We start from the raw sequence: 18,793 nt of genomic DNA on the forward strand, positions 1-18,793 counted from the left end.
AAAATTCACCTTCTGAATTGGACTTTTAATATTAAAATAGTTGATTATGTAGCTTATTTCAAAGTTGCAGAAATAGCATTTGAACTTTTCATTTGTAACAAGCCACAACCCCATACAGTGAAAATAGCTTCTGTAGGCTAGTCACTGTAAGAGCATGCCATACTTAAATTGTTTCATGTTCCAGGTTTAATTTTTAAACACTGTCCCTTGTGGGCTGCAAAACCTACTTTAGGGTGACTTACCTAATATTTAAAACTAGGTTTAGTAGTAGATAGTTTTGATTGTACTTTCTTGATTGTGTTATGTTGCGTGTCAGACACACTTCAACTCTTGTGTAATGTGAGGGCTCACAGTTGCTGTTGTGGTATTTCCAGTACACATGAGAAGTCCAGCTGTGTCATGACCTAACATCTAGTGGTAAGACACGAGAACTGCAGCATCTAATAAATGGAAATGCATGAGACTGCAGCTAACTCATGGTGAAAATACATGAGAACTGCCTCATAATTAGACCTGGGTGAAATATTAATGACAACAGAATAACCCGAGTAATTTTGTGTTACTCTTGTGACGAGAAATGACAGAACATTGTGCCCACTTGCGTAATTAGGATAAAAAAGGCCTACAGCAAAAGCACAGGTACTGAGCGGGAGCAGCTGTTTGCGTTCTGTTGCATTTCAGGCTATTTTCTTAGCGCAAAATGCATCCTCTGGTCCATTTTGGATGCAAGGGCGCATTTGATGTTAAAAAAATAGCTCTAAGTAAGGATTATGTTCCTCGCAACATTGTGCTGTAAATTTGCTACAGCAAATTACTCTAGTTTCACCCACCCCTACACATAACCAGCTCTCGAGTTTTTAGAAGATGGAAGTACAGTGATGTCATAACCTGCTTTGCATTCTGGGACTCGCAGTTCTGTTTTGGTTTTCATTGCAAACACAAGTTTATAAATCCAGCATGCAAAGTGCTCTTGCTTAAATAAACATCTAATGCACATTAGAATTTAAGTGCCCGCAACACATAGTTGTAGCAGCCCAGTGCATTAGGCAAAGAGGGACGAGAACGAATGTATTAATAAGGGTTGGAATCCCAGCCACATAGGGGGACGGAGGGGAGGGAGGGAACACGGAGCGTGGTGCATGAGGCACCGGGGAGGGGATCACACGAGGGAGGGAACAACATGGAGAGAAAGCAACACAGAGGGGAGCCCATGAGGGAGGGAACAGCACGAAAGGGGTGAACAAGGCACGCTAGGGAGAGACTCATGTGCTCAAGCTGTCGCCAGTGTGCAGCGGGGAGAGACTCTTGTGCTCAAGCTGTCGCCAGCGTGCAGCACATGCGCGCTGAAGAAAGCAACACAGAGGGAAGACCACGAGGGAGGGAACAACACAGAGAGAAAACAACACGAAGGGGATCCCACGAGGGAGGGAACAGCACGGAGCGGGGTAAACGAGGAACGCTAGGGAGAGACTCACGTGCTCAAGCTGTCGCCAGTGTGTAGCGGGTAGAGACTCAAGTGCTCAAGCTGTCGCCAGTGTGCAGCGTATGCAATCTGAAGAAAGCAACAGGGAGAGTAGCCCACGAGGGAGGGAACAACACGGAGCGAGGTGAATGAGGCACAGGGGAGAGGAGCCGAAGAAGGAGGGAACAACACGGAGAGAAAGCAACACGGAGGGGAGCCCACGAGGGAAGGAACAGCACGGAGCGGGGTAAACGAGGCACGCTAGGGAGAGACTCATGTGCTCAAGCTGTCGCCAGTGTGTAGCGGGGAGAGACTCAAGTGTTCAAGCTGTCGCACAGTGCTCAAGCTGTCGCGGGGAGAGACTCGTGCGCTCAAGCTGTCGCCAGTGTGCAGCGCATGCACGCTGAAGAAAGCAACACAAAGGGGAGCCCACGAGGGAGGGAACAACACAGAGAGAAAGCAACATGGAGGAGAGCCCACGAGGGAGGGAACAGCACGGAGCGGGGTAAATGAGGAACGCTAGGGAGAGACTCACGTGCTCAAGCGGTCGCCAGTGTGTAGCGGGTAGAGACTCAAGTGCTCAGGCTGTCTCCAGTGTGCAGCGGGGAGAGATTCAAGTGCTCAAGCTGTCGCCAGTGTGCAGAGTATGCAATCTGAAGAAAGCAACAGGGAGGGGAGCCGATGAGGGAGAGAACAACACGGAGCGAGGTGAATGAGGCACAGGGGAGGGGAGCCGAAGAAGGGAACAACACAGAGAGAAAGCAACACGGAGGGGAGCCCACGAGGGAAGGAACAGCACGGAGCGGGGTAAACGAGGCACGCTAGGGAGAGTCTAATGTGCTCAAGCTGTCACACAGTGCTCAAGCTGTCGCCAGTGTGCAGTGGGGAGAGACTCAAGTGCTGAAGCTGCGGCCCGTGCGCATATTGAAAAAGAAAGAGTGCCTCCCAGCTAATGGAGACTGTATCATGCCACAACTGAGAGATCCAATCCCGCTGGGCGTGGCTAAAAGGAGACAGGGTGGCAACAAGGAGGGATTTACAATCCTTTGGTGCAATCATTGCACTGCCTTTGGCATAATTTGTGACGCCAAACAACGCACACCAATGAAAGCTGAAGGCGAAAATGGGACACCGCTTCGGAATCCGTAATGATTCCAAGAAGCCCGTTGCATGGCAGAGCAGCGCATGCGCTGCTTTCGCCAGGCTGAGACATAATAAGCAAGAGTTGCTGCCATGTGAATATTGTAGGAACATTGATCTGTCCTTTTGTATTGAGAAGTTAGAGTGCAGATTATTATTTCTCCCGCACAAGAAGCTTCAACTGATTTTTATTAGACAGTGGAGTGTTTTCACTTGTGACTCATCAGTAAGACCAAGTACATGGTCTTTAACCCTTGTCCGCATCCAGGGCCGACCTTCAGCTGCATGGAGCTCGGCTGGAGTGAGTTCCAATATTTGATTACTTAGGGGGTCACACTAACCGAACACTTCCATTGGTCTCTGCGTATTATAAAGTGCAATTTGAAGCTCGAACAGTACTCAGGTGGAATTATTAGGCCCCTCAGGGGCTCCCAATTTCGCCCAATCTCCCCAGCTCTACAAATGTACAATATGCAAACTGTGGGGGCTGCTTCGTATGGAGCCGAACTTTGGGTCGACAAAGATTGTAGCTTGCTGGATAAATAACACTTTATGCGTTTATTGACTAACCTTCCTATTAGGGACCTGCTCATTCCTCTGCACCTAGACCTGGGACTAAGAGCGCTTAGTTAAAAAACTAGGCAACATAGAACAGGGTGTAAGCTAGAGGTCAATTTTATCTGGAGCACAATTCGTTGCTTGGAGCACAAGAGGTGAACAAGGAGACAAATGATTCAGAATGACAACAGAGTATTGTTGTATATATCACTTCATATATTAAGAAAGACATGAAAAAGCACATCGTTACATTCAATGGCATGTAACCCGTGTGAGACTGTGTGCAAGTGCTCGTGAAATAGTAAATGGCACAAGTGATACGATAGAAAATATGCACAGCAACAAGGAGGGGCGCAAAAAAGCAAGAAAAAAATAGTGTACAGAATTTACATGTAGAAATACCCAAACAGTAAATGTAAATATATACAGAAGGTTTAGATGGTGCCCTAAATTAGGCTGTGAGAGTTGACTGCTTTGGCCTGTAGGGATGTTAGGTTATCATCAGGACTTTCCCACGTGTCACTTGCGCCGTTCACTATTTCACGAGCACTTGTACACATTATTGTATTGACGCAGAATGTGTGTGACACCGGAGCTATTAGCCTATTGCCAGGGCCTAGAGGATGTCCTCAGGTTACCTGGTGCCCTAAAAATATCATGGGTCAGGTACATCCAACAATACTTTACCCAACTAGGCTGTGCGAATCTATGGACCACTCCGGCTGACCTCAGCCGGGTCACTAAGGCTGCCATTAAGAGCTCGTACTGGCAGCATAAGACGTACTTACATTGGGCAAGCGGGAACAGGTTCCGTAGCTTCTGCATTTCTAGAATTTAAAGTAGATTTTAAACTGGAACCCTTTTTTGACGAGGTTGCGTCCCTATTAGCGGTCATTATATTTGAAATTTGGTTATGGGACCCTTCCTCTGTGTTCTTTTACTTTTAAATCCAGGCGAGTTTATAGGGATCTGAGGGAACTTGCCCCCTTTGTGTTGGATCCAATGAGACCATCAAACATATTCTGCCTTTTTGCCCAACTTACAGGGGTAGCAGGGAAAACTGAGACTTCCACTTTGCCAGCTTCTGGGCATATGAGATTGTAGAACAGCAATTAGGATTTTGAGAACTGATTCTAAGCAATCCATAGTGCTTGCCATCTCACGGTTTCTGCCATGTATGTGGCGATTAAAGTTTAAACATCTGCAGTCCAGTGATCCTGGTTCCAATGTAGTTTGACATGCATAAATTCTGTATGTAAATTGTTGCTCATGCTGGGATGATCCTTTTAGACTTTTTATCCAAGTTTTGTATCGATTGAATGAATTAATTATGTGTTCTTATGTACTTTTGCCGAATAAAGGATTGGTCAGTTTTCCCTTTCTGTATTTTTTTATGGTTTATTACATATGGGTTACCTCTGATATGACTGTAATGGTAGGACATACTGGGAATTTCATTATGCACACAATTCAAGTTAAATTAAGTTACGAAATGAGACTGTTCACGCTGCAAGTGTTAGCTGCTTTTGTGAACTCTGTGGGGCAGATTTACAAAAAAGTGACGCATCTGTAGACATGCGTCACTTTCCCTGAGCCACCATGCAAGATCCTTGCATCACCATGGATGCGCCGTATTTACAATACGGCACACCATGGTGCAAGGATTGACAGATGCGTCAGAAATTCTGACGCATCTGTTGACAGAAAAGTCACACATTGTTAGAGTCGTGGTGCAAGCACGACGCAACTCCAGCAATGCGTGTTGCGGCCTATTCCCAATACACTCTGTCACTCCTTACGCCTGCTTCAAGCAGGCGTAAGGTTTTGACGCTATGGCGTCCTAAAAGTCACGCAGTGCAATCTTGTAGATTTCACTGCGTCACTTTTACGAGGCTTTCCTGCGTGGGAACACCTACCGTGCATACATTATACCCGACAGCGGTATAATGTCATGCAAGGCTTTACAACGTGACGCGTCCTCCTAGATGGGCCGCAACTTTTACACCGCTGCTGCGTCACAAAAGTGACGCAACGACGGAGCAAAAGTTATGCAAGGGGTTTGTAAATCTGCCCCTCTATATCTATTATTGAGATATCCTTACTACAATCAGTTCCTTTTTTGGACATTTGCACACAGTTTAATGGCAAGCAGTCTTTACACAGTACTGGTATTTATGATGACATATCAAGGAGATTTTAACATATGGAAATTCTTAATTGCAATTGAAATGAAACTGTTGATAATGAATTGTATGCTCTTTTATAGTTTTTTTTGGATACTTGTGTCACTCTGCCCTCTACTGGTAACCAGGAGGGCCTGCAGCAGTAGTATTACCCCCTAGTGGAAGAACGGTGAACTGTCCTATGCCAAGGGCGGCTGCCCTTCATTTGGGGGGGTGGGGGGGGGGACGGGCTATAGATTGTCATTTAATCTGGGGGGGCTACAAACCTGTAGGATATGACCCTGCAGGTGTCAGCAGCAGGCTGCGACAGGGTTTCCTTCTGCAGCCAATGGTATTATTACACAAACCTATTCATTAATGCAGGGAGAGCGACCCTTGACCCTGTTGTAAGGAGGTCGCCCACCACACCGCGTAGCTCCACCAGACTGCGCCGTGTCCAGGACCCAGCTGCTGCTGAGTTTGAGGCCCACCTCCACCCGCAGACTAACACATGCGCCTCATCGCTGGTGGCCAGTGGTAGGCCTTAGGTTTGTCTTTTCTGCCCTCTGTATTGTGCGCTTCTGATTTTTTTCGTGCCCAGGGCATTGTATTCTGCTACATTGTATTCACTGCTTGTTCTAGCCTTGTATTAACACTGCCTGCGCTTGTTATTTGTATTTCTTGCCTTGTTGTCTTGCCTTTGCTTGTTTTTTGCCTCCCGCCCCCTCGCCGGTCCAGATTTCCGCCACTGCATCCCCGCCCCCATTCGTCCATTCCCCCCTCCCAGCTGCTCCTCCCTCTCATTATGGCACGCAGCGGGCGCACCGCTGGCGCGCCTAAGCAAGCCCGTCTGCCCCCGTCCGCGCCTGGAGCACGCCCAGCGCCAGAACCCCTGGTCCCCGTGGATGCCACGACGCCCGACTGAGCTACGATGCCAGCACCCTCCACGCACTCAACACCGGCCGAGAACACACCTGCTACCGGGCCACCCCGAAGCGTACCCAAGGTCCCTTTACCTGCCAGGGCTGCAGCTTCACCAGCATCCGGCCAACCAAACCGCCAACAAAGGAGCCCAACTACCTCAAATGCATTCTCTTCAACACCCGCTCCACCTGCAAACACGCCGTTGAACTCTGGGACCTTCTCAACTCCACCACCCCGGACGTCGCCTTCCTAATAGAGACATGGTTGTATCCCGCCTCAGCACCCGACATCGCCATAGCCATCCCGGAAGGCTACAAGATCACCCGCAGAGACCGTACCAACGGAGAAGGAATCGCCATAGTCCACAAGAACACCCTCAGAGTCTCGACTAACACCAACAACACCCTCAGCACCGCCGAACACATGCACTTCCAGTTCCACACCGACCCCAACACCACCCTCAGAGGAACCCTCACCTACAGACCCCCCGGACCCTGACCACAGTTCAGCGACTCCCTCACAGACTTCATCAGCACGCACGCCCCCGCCTCCACAGACTACATCCTCCTAGGAGACCTGAACTTCCACCTTGAGAACAACAACAACGCCAACACCACCACCCTGATCGACAAATATCTCCAACCTCGGACTCAAACAGTTTGTGACAACACCCAATCATGCCACCAGCCACACCCTCGACCCCATCTTCACGGCAAGCCCCCACGTCTCCTTCAACCACACCACCGAACCCCACTCGACCGACCACCACTGCATCCACTTCACCTTCAGGAAGCCCATCACGCACCACCACGCTCAACAGATGCCTCAACGCTGCTGGAGCAAAATCACCGAAGACCAGCTAACCGCCACCCTCACCCAGAAACCACCCGCCAACTCCACCAATCCCGACACTGCCACCCACAACCTCAGACAATGTATTGACCACTGCACCAACACCCTTGCCCCGCTCAAGATACCCTCCAATCCCCCCACCAGCAAGAAAGCCATCTGGTTCACCGAAGATCTCCAGGTCTCCAAACGAACATGCCGAAAATTGGAGAAGACCTGGCTCCACGAACGTTCAATGGACAGCCACATAGCCCACAAGAACTCCACCCGCAGACACCATCAACTCATCAGAGCCGCCAAGAGGGCCTCCTTCAAGGACCGCCTAGATAACAATGCACACAACAGCAAAGAGCTCTTCAACATCGTGAAAGAATTCTCCAACCCCAGCTCCAACACCAACATCATCCCGCCTTCGCATCACCTGTGCGACTCACTGGCCACCTTCTTCCACCACAAGATCATCGACATCCACAACCGCTTCAGCGCCACTACCACCCTGATAACCACTGCCCCCACGACCACCAACCGCCTGGTCTCCTGGGCCAGCGTCAACAACGAGAACACCTGCAAGATCATGAACACCAACCTCTCCGGATCCCCGCTAGACCCATGCCCTCACAACATCTTCAACAAAGCCAGCACAGCCATCGCACCCCATCTCCAGAGAATAATCAACATCTCCTTCGAGACAGAAACCTACCCAGAAAGCTGGAAGCACGACCAAGATCAACGCCTTACTCAAGAAACCCAAGGCGGACCCCAAGGAACTCAAGAACTTCCGACCCCTTCTCCATCTCCCTGCTCCCATTTCTGGCGAAGGTCACTGAGAAAATCATCAACAAGAAACTGACTCGCTACCTCGAGGAGAACATCATCCTGGACCCATCCAATTTCGTTTTCCGCAGCAACCACCGCACCGAAACCGCCATCATCGCCGCCACCAATGACATCAGAACCCTGCTCGACAAGACCTGGAACACCCTCCCCGCCAACCTACCGAAGACCCAGGACCTGCTGGCCTTCAGAAGACTCCTCAAAACCTGGCTCTTCGAACGGTAGCAGCACCCCCCTCTGGAGTTTCCTCATAGGCTGCCCTCTAGTGGTAAGCAGTGATAACTGCAGCTTCTTCATGGCCCAAACTCCAGGGGTAAACAGTGATAACTGCAGCTCCTTGTGGGCTTTCCTCTAGCGGTAAGCAGTGATAACTGCAGCTTCCTCATGGACTGCCACCAGTGGTAAACAGTGATAACTGCAGCTTCGTCATGGGCTGCCCGCTAGGGGTAAACAGTGATAACTGCAGATTGTTCAAGTGCTGCTATCTAGTGGTAAACGGTGATAACTGCAGCTTATTCATAGGCTGCCTTCTATTGGTAAACAGTGCTAACTGCAGCTTCCTCGTGGGCTGCCCTCTATTGGCAAACAGTGATAACTGCAGCTTCTTCAAGGGCTGCCCTCTATTGGTAAACAGTGATAACTGCAGCTTCTTCAAGGGCTGCCCTCTATTGGTAAATAGTGATAACTGTAGCTTCTTCAAGGGCTGCCCTCTATTGGCAAATAGTGATAACTGCAGCTTCTTCAAGGTCTGCCCTCTATTGGCAAACAGTGATAACTGCAGCTTCTTCAAGGGCTGTGCTCTAGCTGTAAATAGTTAAAACTAGCAGTAGTAAGCAGGGAGAGTGGAAGCGCTCTTTTGAGGTACCTTTTACAAATGAACACAAGAGTTGATGTAGTAAGGAGGCTTCTTACCAGCATGAGCCAGCCAGCTCTTAGGCGAAAATCCCCCCGATGGTGGAGGCTAAGATGATGACGAGGACGATACAGCAAATCATGATCATAAGTTTCTTCTACTTGCCCACATCAGCCAGCAACAATGAGAGAGACAGCGAGCAAAGAAAGACAGATGCAAACATGAAAAAAAATAGATTGAGAAGAAAAATAGTGAGAATAAAAGCATATTTGAATGCATACAGCATAAAGATTGAGAAATGAAAGAGCGCACAAAGCAGAGGGTGCACATACAGAGTAGCCCAGCAAAACAAACAAACAAGCACAGTATGGAGATACCAAGCATACAGAAAATCATAATGATCATAAAAAACAGAAAGGAGAAAGAGCAGGAAAAAAAATCACCCATTTACAAAACAGGCAGCAAGAGTAAAACAGTCTGATATCTATAGAAAGAAAAAAAGCAAGTGTATATAAGCACAATACTTATATACAGAACTGAGACTACGGAAGAAGTGCTCATGAGACAAGGGAAGCAGAGCACTCATACAGAAACAAACACAAGAAAGGAGAGATCAGAAAATGATAATAATCAAGTACAACAAGGAAACTAAAAAAGCAATAGAGCAACACAGAAGAAAACCATTAGATACATGAACATAACAGACTGAGAAAGAACAGAAGAGGGGGATATAGATGTACAGAACAGGATGGTGAGAGTAGAAAAACACAATAGTAACCTACAGACAAACAGAGAATGAGAGAAAAGGAGACCATACTATATATGTGAAAAAGGATGAGGGGAGAGAATTGAATTGAATTGTTTGAGGAAAAACGTTAAGGAGCAACATAGGATACACAGAGGACAGATAAATGCAGAGGATTCGGATAAAGAGTGAACCTGACAGAATAGGAAGAGAGCTCTGCTAGCAAAAATTTAAGATGAAGGTGTAATGCAAGTTCTTTTCTTCGTTGAATGAACCCGGCATTGCTGGTATTCTCTCGGGTACCAACACTTCCTGGGCGCAGGGCAACTAGTTCAGCTTCTTTCAAACAGAGGGGACTTCCTTTTACTTTGGCAGAAGAGAGATCAGAACATCATTATGTTTCAGGTACAGTCTAGAGAAATGCTCCTCACTTTAATGCACGGGAGTTGCCCGTCACACTCCGCGTCAGGAGATGCAAGGTCTAAGCACCTTTGGGATCTCTGCTAGGTACTTCCCACTGCAACGGCACAACTGGGGACATAGAACTATCTTAAGTTCCTATAAATTTATATCATCTTATGAGCACATGACCAAAGAAGACTTCTGCCAACTCCTCGCAGATCCAACCCTTTCCTTTCCATTGAGAGGTTCACATAGTGTTGGGATCTGACAAGTTCTACTATCGGGTAACAGAGCAGGTGGTTAAGGTGCCAGAGAGGGCACCTTAACCACCTGCCCTTACACGACAAGTCCTCCTTGCTCTCAGAACAAAGGGGAGATTCCAACAATGGTATGTCCAGACCTGAGACTTCCAAGATGTCCGAACGAAAAGGCCATCCAATAAATTTCCTTTGATGTGAATTTACCTACGTCTTCATCAGAACAGAAGTCATCTCAGCATACCCTTGGTTTAGAGAACTTTCCTCAATGCACATTCATTCAATCAATCGTTAATTTAGTCAATCAATGGCACTGGTTTCCAGATCCGAAAGTCTCCGAAAGCTGAGAGAAGATATTAATTGGATCACTCTTTTCTATCGAGAATTCCTTCGTTTCCATCAACATCACCCGTTAACACTCCAGCCCAAACAACAACTATGTAGCGATGAAACACAGACCACAAGGTTTATTTTAATTGAGGTTATTTATTTCCGTTTTAAAATTCATAATTTAAATTACATTGCCTCTATTTAAAAAATAAGATTTACATTCTGAAAAAGTGAAATGAAGTACAGAAGAGCTGGTCTTCTGTGGTGTGTCCTACCTGCTGCCTTTGATGCCGCCACCTCACGCCTCATGCACTGCGCAAGGCGTGTACCTCTTTTCTTGCATGCAGGGGTGCCTAACACCCCATCGCAAGAATGATCCAGAAGGCCAATGAGAGTGCAGTATAGGTCTGAGAGACATTTGTTAACCACCCTTGGGGGAAAAAACATCTGCAGTCACTTAGTTTCGTATATAGGCCGTATGGGAAGGTTGTTTTATTTGGGGGCTGGGGGAGGGGGAGGATGGGGCTCATCAGTATCCGAAAGAGTAATGGGGAAGTAATAGGCTTTGAAGGGCCTGGGCTCGGTTACAGAGATAGCGCAAATGTCTCCGTAGATTTTGGAGCCTGCGGTTTGTGCAACCACACCCCGGGACGTACATAGTTGAGTAGGAATCACAAACACATTCACGCCCTCTTCGGAGGTGCATGTACCTCACTTGCATGGCAGTGCGACCACCTGGCCAATAAGGGGCATCTTTCTCCTTGCACATGTTCCATATTACCAGTGAGGGCACAGGGGAGGAAAGGCTCTTGGAAGACACCACCCATGAAGAGGAGCGGTTTTTGCACTATTTCCTAAGGCCACTTTTTGAAAGGGAGCACAGTAAGGGGTTTGTGGCATTTCATGCTGTTCGGAACAGCCACACTACATTCAGAGCAGTCCTGACCAACTCTCCAAAGATCTTGGTCCACTTTCATGTGGAAAACATGGCATCGTTTCAAACCACCATCCTCTTTCTCCGCTGTGCTATACTCAGCTCAGTGTGCCTGCACTGGGCACACCAAAATGAGGATGTACCACAGTGCAGTCTGGTACTCTGCACCGGATTAGTAATCGGAGCTTAATTTGAGCCTGTGGTTTCTGGTACTCGGCATCAGCATTTAATTGTCAACACTAGCGCTTGTGACTATCTGCCACAAGGTGGTGCGGTCTGGCTAATTTAGACATGACCACAACAACAGTTAATTGTTAATTCAAAGTACCTTAAACATGATCGTTAGCTGCCACCCAAGCCATTCATATATCTTTGGGGGGCCTGGAATTGTCCGAATAGTCACACTTGTAGGAGTGTGATGGTTAGTAGTTGTGTTACCTGTCATTGGCAGCATTGGCAGGGGCAATGTGTGGTGCAAGCTGTCGTGGCCAACAGTTGTCATGGGGCAAAGCAACTGAAATAGAGTATTGAGGAACCCCTCCACTACCCCAGCTTCTTACACCAAGGACTTCACAGCTCCTGAGAGTTCGTTGCCAGGCAGATCGCTGTACCGACCTAAAGAAACTGGACTTCATTGCACAAAGCCAGGGTCTCTGAAAGGCTACTGGGAGGGACGAGTAAACCACATGTCCAATTACAATGTGGTCTTTCTTAATTTCTGCATCACTTCTTGGCTGGTAGCATTTGTAGGACAGATGGTGGAAGAGAGGTGCTATAGGCCAGAGGTGTCCCAGGCTCATGCTTGCTTTCTAACTTCTATCTAAAAACCCACTTCCTATAAAATACTTGGAACGTTCAGCACTATGTCAACTATTAATGGTGAAGGCATCAAACACAGCAGGAACACACATTTCAGTTCTTCAGTCCGAGGTTAGAGCCTAATAAATATTCATATTGATTTCATACATTTTAATATACAAAGTTATCTAAGCACCCAAGGGCAGCATGTGTCACCATTAACCACAGCCCCATTCTGTTCCTATACTTCGATTAGAACAACTGTTCCTTCGACAAAAGGAGTGCAAATACAAAAAAGCTCATTCACCAAAGACAAAAATACTAGCAGGCATCAAAACTACAAAGAAACATATACTCCCTTGCTGCTCCACCCGCAGTTAATGGAATTTGCATAAGAATGGTAGCGAAACAACTTGAAGTGTGTATAGATTGTACAAGTTCCTATTGCCGTGAAATACAGATTTATTATTTACCCACTAATTGTGTCTCTAGGGAGAATTGCAGTTTATATTTTACCATGGCTCTTTTAGGGACATTGAATTAAACGTTGCACTGTCTTGCGCAGGGTGGTACACGCTGCATGTAAAGTGGTGTTGAAGGTTCTGTTTTGACTTAACACCATTCCAAGATACACAGCATGGCCACTTCAACTGGTAAGTCATAACAGTAAATGGTGGCATGGGATCTAGTTCACATGTACTCAGCAACTGAGTGTTGCAGGGAGAATTTAAATACAACCTGAGAAGAGGTCATGCGCCCATGAAGAAGAGCAACATTCTAAATGTTGATTTGTACCTACTCTTCCAAGCATCAATATCAACTTGACAGTTATTAACGTGATTAGATCTACAGGGGGAAGCTGGATGTGAATGTGCATTGTATTGGTATATTGAACGTAAGCACATGGGTTCTTATCAGTGGCAAGAGAGGAGTAGGCTTGAAGGACTGATCCAATAAGAATCATCTAAATGGTTCTCACCTATAATCATGTCAAAAAGAGTCATTGGTCATTAAGGATAATGGTCAATCTCTGCAACCTGAATGACAATATTTGTTTCTCAAAATGCATTATGTTACTCTAGATACTGGATTACCTGATAATATAATGTTACAATACATACACATTTTAAATTCCTCCTGTATAAACATTGCACCATACAACCTAGTATTCTCAGTCAAAGAAAATGTATAATCTTAAGCAGTTTGGTGTTTAGACTGGACTAACTGTGTCAAGCACTCCTTAGTACAGTATGCATGTAGGCAGTATTATTTTTTCAGTCTTGGTATCAACTTTGGGGGACACAAACATTTTAAATATCAACAGTGTATTAGTTACTGTGTGCCATCTAGTAGTCATCTATAAGACTTCAACGTGAGTTAAAGCTACCACAATCCTGATGAAGGCTGGTTTGGATAAATTCAATCAGACCGATCTAAAGGCTTCGTGTTCAAACTGATAATGTTGGATATATTTAATCAACAAAATGGAAACCAATCATCCAAGACATTTTTATATTTGAGAATGGTCTTCACTATCGCTGTATGATCTTGGGTGGTGCTAAGAAGGTGGGAAATTGATTCACAACTGAGAAGTGCAATTGTTTTGAAAGAGAAGAGGCGGACATAGGATACACGCGGTTTGTAAACAGCATATTCCCAAAAGGCTCGTGGCGAGCGCTGTTGAGGGATCAGCTAATTTTATCAGGCTTAGCAGGGTAATATGCTCTATTTGTTTATTCATTTGATGCAAGACCATGCCCCACATAGTTCCTTAAGTAACATTAAATCTGCAAATACAATGAAAGAAAAGCATATTTTTATTAATCAAGACCCGTGCCAAGATATCAACATTATATCCATGAGAAACAGGTAAGATATGTGATACCGGTAACTGCAAGCGCACACGGTATAGCTGTCAATTTGGCAGGGAAATATTTTGACTGTTGCATTTGAAGAAATTGTTGAGCAGTAGAATGATGCCTTGCTGTGCACAAGGGTGACTGAGTGTTTCCAAACCTTATTTTGTAAGAACGAAGCTTGCCATTTGTATGGATCTGAAAGGGTTGTAATGTTCTTGGGCCGAACCTATTGTGAATACAGTATCAAAGCTGACTCAGTCGCAAACACAATGCAAGTCCAATATCCAATTTTATTAGTGCCTGGCAAATTAATGTACTGGTATATTTTCAGGTACATATGCAAGAAGTTGATAATGAGTGAGGTAGATGTGGTGCTGCAGTGTAAGCAGAATGTGAAGGACAGTGTTAAGGTATTCATTTTAGGCTATAGGGAGGAAGACGAGTGCACCTTTTGTAGCAGTCCCTCAAAGAAAAGTGTTTGCCAGATGCTTTGCAGTCAAGCATCACGATTGCCGGCTGGGTCTATGCACAGGAAGGCACTTTAATAAATAGTGAACATTTTGTGGTGTCACTTTAAAGGGTAGTTTTCTGGATATATTTCACGTTTGAGAATGCCGCACACAAAACCCAAGCTACTGGAGGAAAGTTTGGTGGCAACATGGTGTTAGGAGGTGTAGGTTTGGGATAAAACATCCACGCAGTTAGGCGATTGTAGGCAAGGGAAGGAAAGATGGACAGTGTGATCTTTAATGAGAGGATATTTTAATTCCAATTTCAGAGCCCTGCACAGTGACATAGCAGTGGCTACTCTGGGAGGGTGCCAGGGTCAGTAATGGAGACTGGGCAAACTAGGATGTTGAAAGGAGGCCACATAGACAAGCAAGAGGCAGGAGGTGATCAGATGTTACATGATTTTTAAGGGAGTTTGAAAGGCGCTCAACAAATAAACCACAGGAATTGGTGTAGGAGTTATTTCTACAACATGCTCCCTTCATATAATGTTTCCCTGAATAGTAATGTGGGTTGCCATCTTTCTCAGAAAAAAAAGTACCACCCTGATATTTGAATAAAAATGTATATAATAAACTCTGTTTTTCTTTTGCCACATTTCTCCCTCCATTTGTTTTATTAGTCATTTACAAAATGTAGACAGATCTAAAATACTTATTCATGTGCTGTTTTACATGTATATTTTAAAAGGGGGACATACTGCATTTTACTGAAATGACACAAAAATATCAGCAGACTGATAAACAAATGGCTCAGTGTCAACAGCATTGGCGACCGAGCCAGCGAACCTGGAGTTTGGGCTAGGAGGGAAGGTTCCCATGGAGTGAAGAAGCTGTTGGCAGCAGTAACTCGTACATATTCACATCTGGGGGGGAGCAGGGCATGTCAAGAGCCCTGGTTCCACTAACACACCACTGGACTGCAAGCCACCCAACAACATCAGCCCTGAAAAGAGGTCAAAGGCGACCTCTTCAGCAGCCCAGCAGATGTGTTTACGCAAGAGCTTCTCCTGACATCAGGACTTCGTGTTCACAGGGGAGGTTGATGTTTACTGGAAGGACCTCATTGCAAGAGGTCAAATGTGGTTAGGCAGGTAATCTCTCAAGGCACTAAAATTGGATTTACAGTAAGGGTTCCATAAAGCAAGTCACCACCCATCCCTTCTCGTGGTATTGAGTGTGTAGACCCAGATGTCAATCCTAGCCCTATAGGGATTACAGACCCCAAGTGCAGCTCAACACCACAAGAGTGATAAAACACGGCTGAAGCTGCTTGTGTTCCACTGCGGAGGGGGGTCTTGTGCTCCACTGTGGAGGGGGGTCTTGTGCTCCACTGCGGAGGGTGGAGTACTTGTGCTCCACTGCAGAAGGGGGGGGGTCTTGTGCTCCACTGCATAGGGGGGAACCTGTGCTCTACTGCAGAGATGGGGGGTCTTGTGCTTTCAAGCCTCTCAACAGGGGTCATCAAGAATGGGGCAAGACTATCCCACCCCCTGTTAAAAGATAAATGTCCCATTACCTATACTTGATCGCAGTGCTGCCTCAAACGGAAGTAAAACCTCAAGTCAAACAATACTGTGCTTGTTCTACCACTACACTATGTTCAATGAAAATAATAATATCCCACGTAAAGGAGTGGCCGATCGAGCATAGCAAGTGCCAACTGTAATACAAGAACAGTTCTTGTCTGCAGTAGTCCTGCCGAAGGCCGGCTACAAGCCGAAACCTATACTAGTGTCTCGTCAGTTAACACCGCATAGAGAGGTTAGTGCATTTATTCTCCAAGTTGGTATCATTTTCAGACTGTTCCAAGCCCCATAAAGCAGCCCTCGTATGTTTGGTCTGAAAGTCCACACTCAAGGTAGAAGGATGAGGAGAACAGTGCCAGGGCGCTGCTTTTGCATGGCCCACACATGGCGGCACTGATGGGATTACACAGAGCGCAAATCCTGACACCTAGGTTCCACTAGCATAAAACAAAGACTCAATGTGCAGCAGTAGCAAAGGTGATTGGTGTCTCCCAAACAAAACCACAGAAAGTGACAATAGGCACTCATCTAACTCTTCATGCTGGAATAGTCTCTGGTACCGCTCTCCAATGAGGAGAACTACCACATTTTAAGCCAAATAAATAGTAAAATCCCCAGAACTGAGCGCAGGGAGAGCTCTACCTTGAAAGCAGTTCCTTTGGCGGCTTTTCTTCCCCCGCCCCATCACCAAAGCCAGATGTACAGCATGTCTAAGTGGATACAGCTCTATGACAAAGTTATATCAAGTGGCAAGTATGTTATGGGCAGAACGCCTACCAGTCCTAAAAGCGACAGTAGACAAGAGGTGTTTGATCTTACGTGGACTGGTTTCCACTACACACTAATACCCCCCACCCCCCAACTGAGTATGGCTCTGCTTTGGTGCACTGGCCACTGGGATAGGCTTAGAGATGTCCACCAATCAAGTGACAGTCTTCTAAAAGTGGCCCATACCTTCACCTCCCTCCTTCTACAGAGGGTGGGGGATGGGAAGTTCGGTTGTGAAAAGTGGGGAAGCAAATGGCCACATTATAAGACATTCTTCCATTACATGCTCTGCTCCCACACACGAAAAAAGATCATTCCCAGAGCTTCCACTCCATGATCAAATACACAAAGTAAGATCATTCACAGAGCTTCAGCTCTCCCTCCTCAAACACATAAAATAAGTAATTTCCCAAGCTCTCCATTTCCAGTTCAAACACACGAAATAAAATTGTTCTGGGAGTCTCCGTTTCCAGCTCAAGCACACAAGTAAGTAAGAAGATGGAATGGCTGGTCATGAACCAGTCCAGATCTTGAAGCGCTGGGGGAAGCCATGCTTGAGACTAGGACCGACAACTTACATACAATCTAAAGAGCGGGCTTGACTGCATCACTAAACACAAGTAAGGGTGAGGGGAATGGCTCATTATCCAGGTTGTACAAAGTATCATTGGAAACTGGCATCACAATAAAAGTTTAAATAACAGATGTACATAGGGGCACTGAAAACAGTGCTGGAGTTCTGGACTTTTTTTGGTTCCGTCCAGAGGTGTCAGGGTACAACACCCAAAGACCCCGGAGTCCCACCTGCCTTGGTGCACAAATGAACAGAAACACGGGCTTCTCGATGGTGGCGTCAAAGACCAAAGGTTTATTACTGCAGGGACACAGAAGTCACAGAATCTACACACGGGCAGAATCTAGGAGACTGTTCGATTTGTACAAAGTGGGTTGCTCCTTATATACTAAAAATTGTGCTCTAGGCAAATATTTCACATGTCGGTACATTCCCAAACCTTTGTGTCTCTAAACAATAAATATTTGGCGTTACACAGGAACTGTCGATAATATCTGATACAAAACATCACGAAGAGGGGTTCCCACCAGTCCATCACAATCCCTTGTCAATATTGCATTCAAGACCCGGACCGCCTCATCGTAAAGTTCGTTACCTCCCCCTAATAAAGGCCCAGAAGGAAAGGAGCAGAGCCAGGTGCAGAAGATAGAAAAGCGGGATAAGAGATGTTTGTGGGTTGTAAATGGGCAAGGCTACCGGCTTCGGCCGCCTAATCATGATCAGGTACAATGGACAGGAAAACCAGTTCAGGTGGGCTGGCCTCGGGCAGAGGAGGCAGCCTTTGTCGAGTCATGCAGCTTCAGCGTGATCTGGTTTAAGGTGCACGTGTCATGTAAGAGGTGAATCTCCGGCTAAGGCTACGTGTCCTTAATCAAAGTGAAGTGAATGAAATGATCAGAGGCTATTGCATATGTGAGGGCAAGGAAACACAAAATGGCGGCCACGATCTAAGATGGATGCCGTGTGTATATCAGAAATGTGTCAGTGGAAGGAGTGCTCTTGCTCGTAGCGTAGCGAAAACACTAGGATATACTAAATGGATCATTTGCGGTTCGCTGATACTAATTTTATGTATTTCCGACAAACTTGAAAACACGGGTTCAAGTCGTCACGGAACCGTCACGGAACCTCAGACCCTCCTTTTGCCCTTACATAGGCAATTACTCAATCTATGTCTGAATCTAGTTCTATGCTCATCAGGTCAGTGACATGCTGTTGTATCATCATCCTTTCTCGTGTCTTTTCTCCAAACGCAGGTGGTTTCCTAAAACAGGTTGTAGCACAAAGACTACACAGAGCAGGACCA

General features: G+C 46.3%; 1 protein-coding gene across 7 annotated transcripts in view; it reads right to left on the reverse strand.

The window, feature by feature from the left end:
• Window positions 1–18,793, reverse strand: part of STX3 (syntaxin 3) — a 251,816-nt gene that overhangs the window by 7,625 nt on the left and 225,398 nt on the right. For 2 of the 7 annotated variants that reach the window (XM_086953327.1, XM_086953329.1), the window contains exon 10: window positions 8,842–8,939. The exons of 3 other annotated variants lie outside the window; for them this stretch is intronic. In XM_086953327.1, the coding sequence (XP_086809453.1) occupies window positions 8,862–8,939 (78 nt within the window). In that variant the 3' untranslated portion in view covers window positions 8,842–8,861. Of the gene's footprint in view, window positions 1–8,841; window positions 8,940–10,652; window positions 17,645–18,793 lie in introns of those variants that run through there. 2 more of the 7 variants (XM_086953326.1, XM_086953331.1) reach the window with 1 other exon arrangement.

This window comes from Lissotriton vulgaris, chromosome 1_2, assembly GCF_964263255.1.
Source record: "Lissotriton vulgaris chromosome 1_2, aLisVul1.2, whole genome shotgun sequence".
Lineage (NCBI taxonomy): Eukaryota > Metazoa > Chordata > Amphibia > Caudata > Salamandridae > Lissotriton > Lissotriton vulgaris.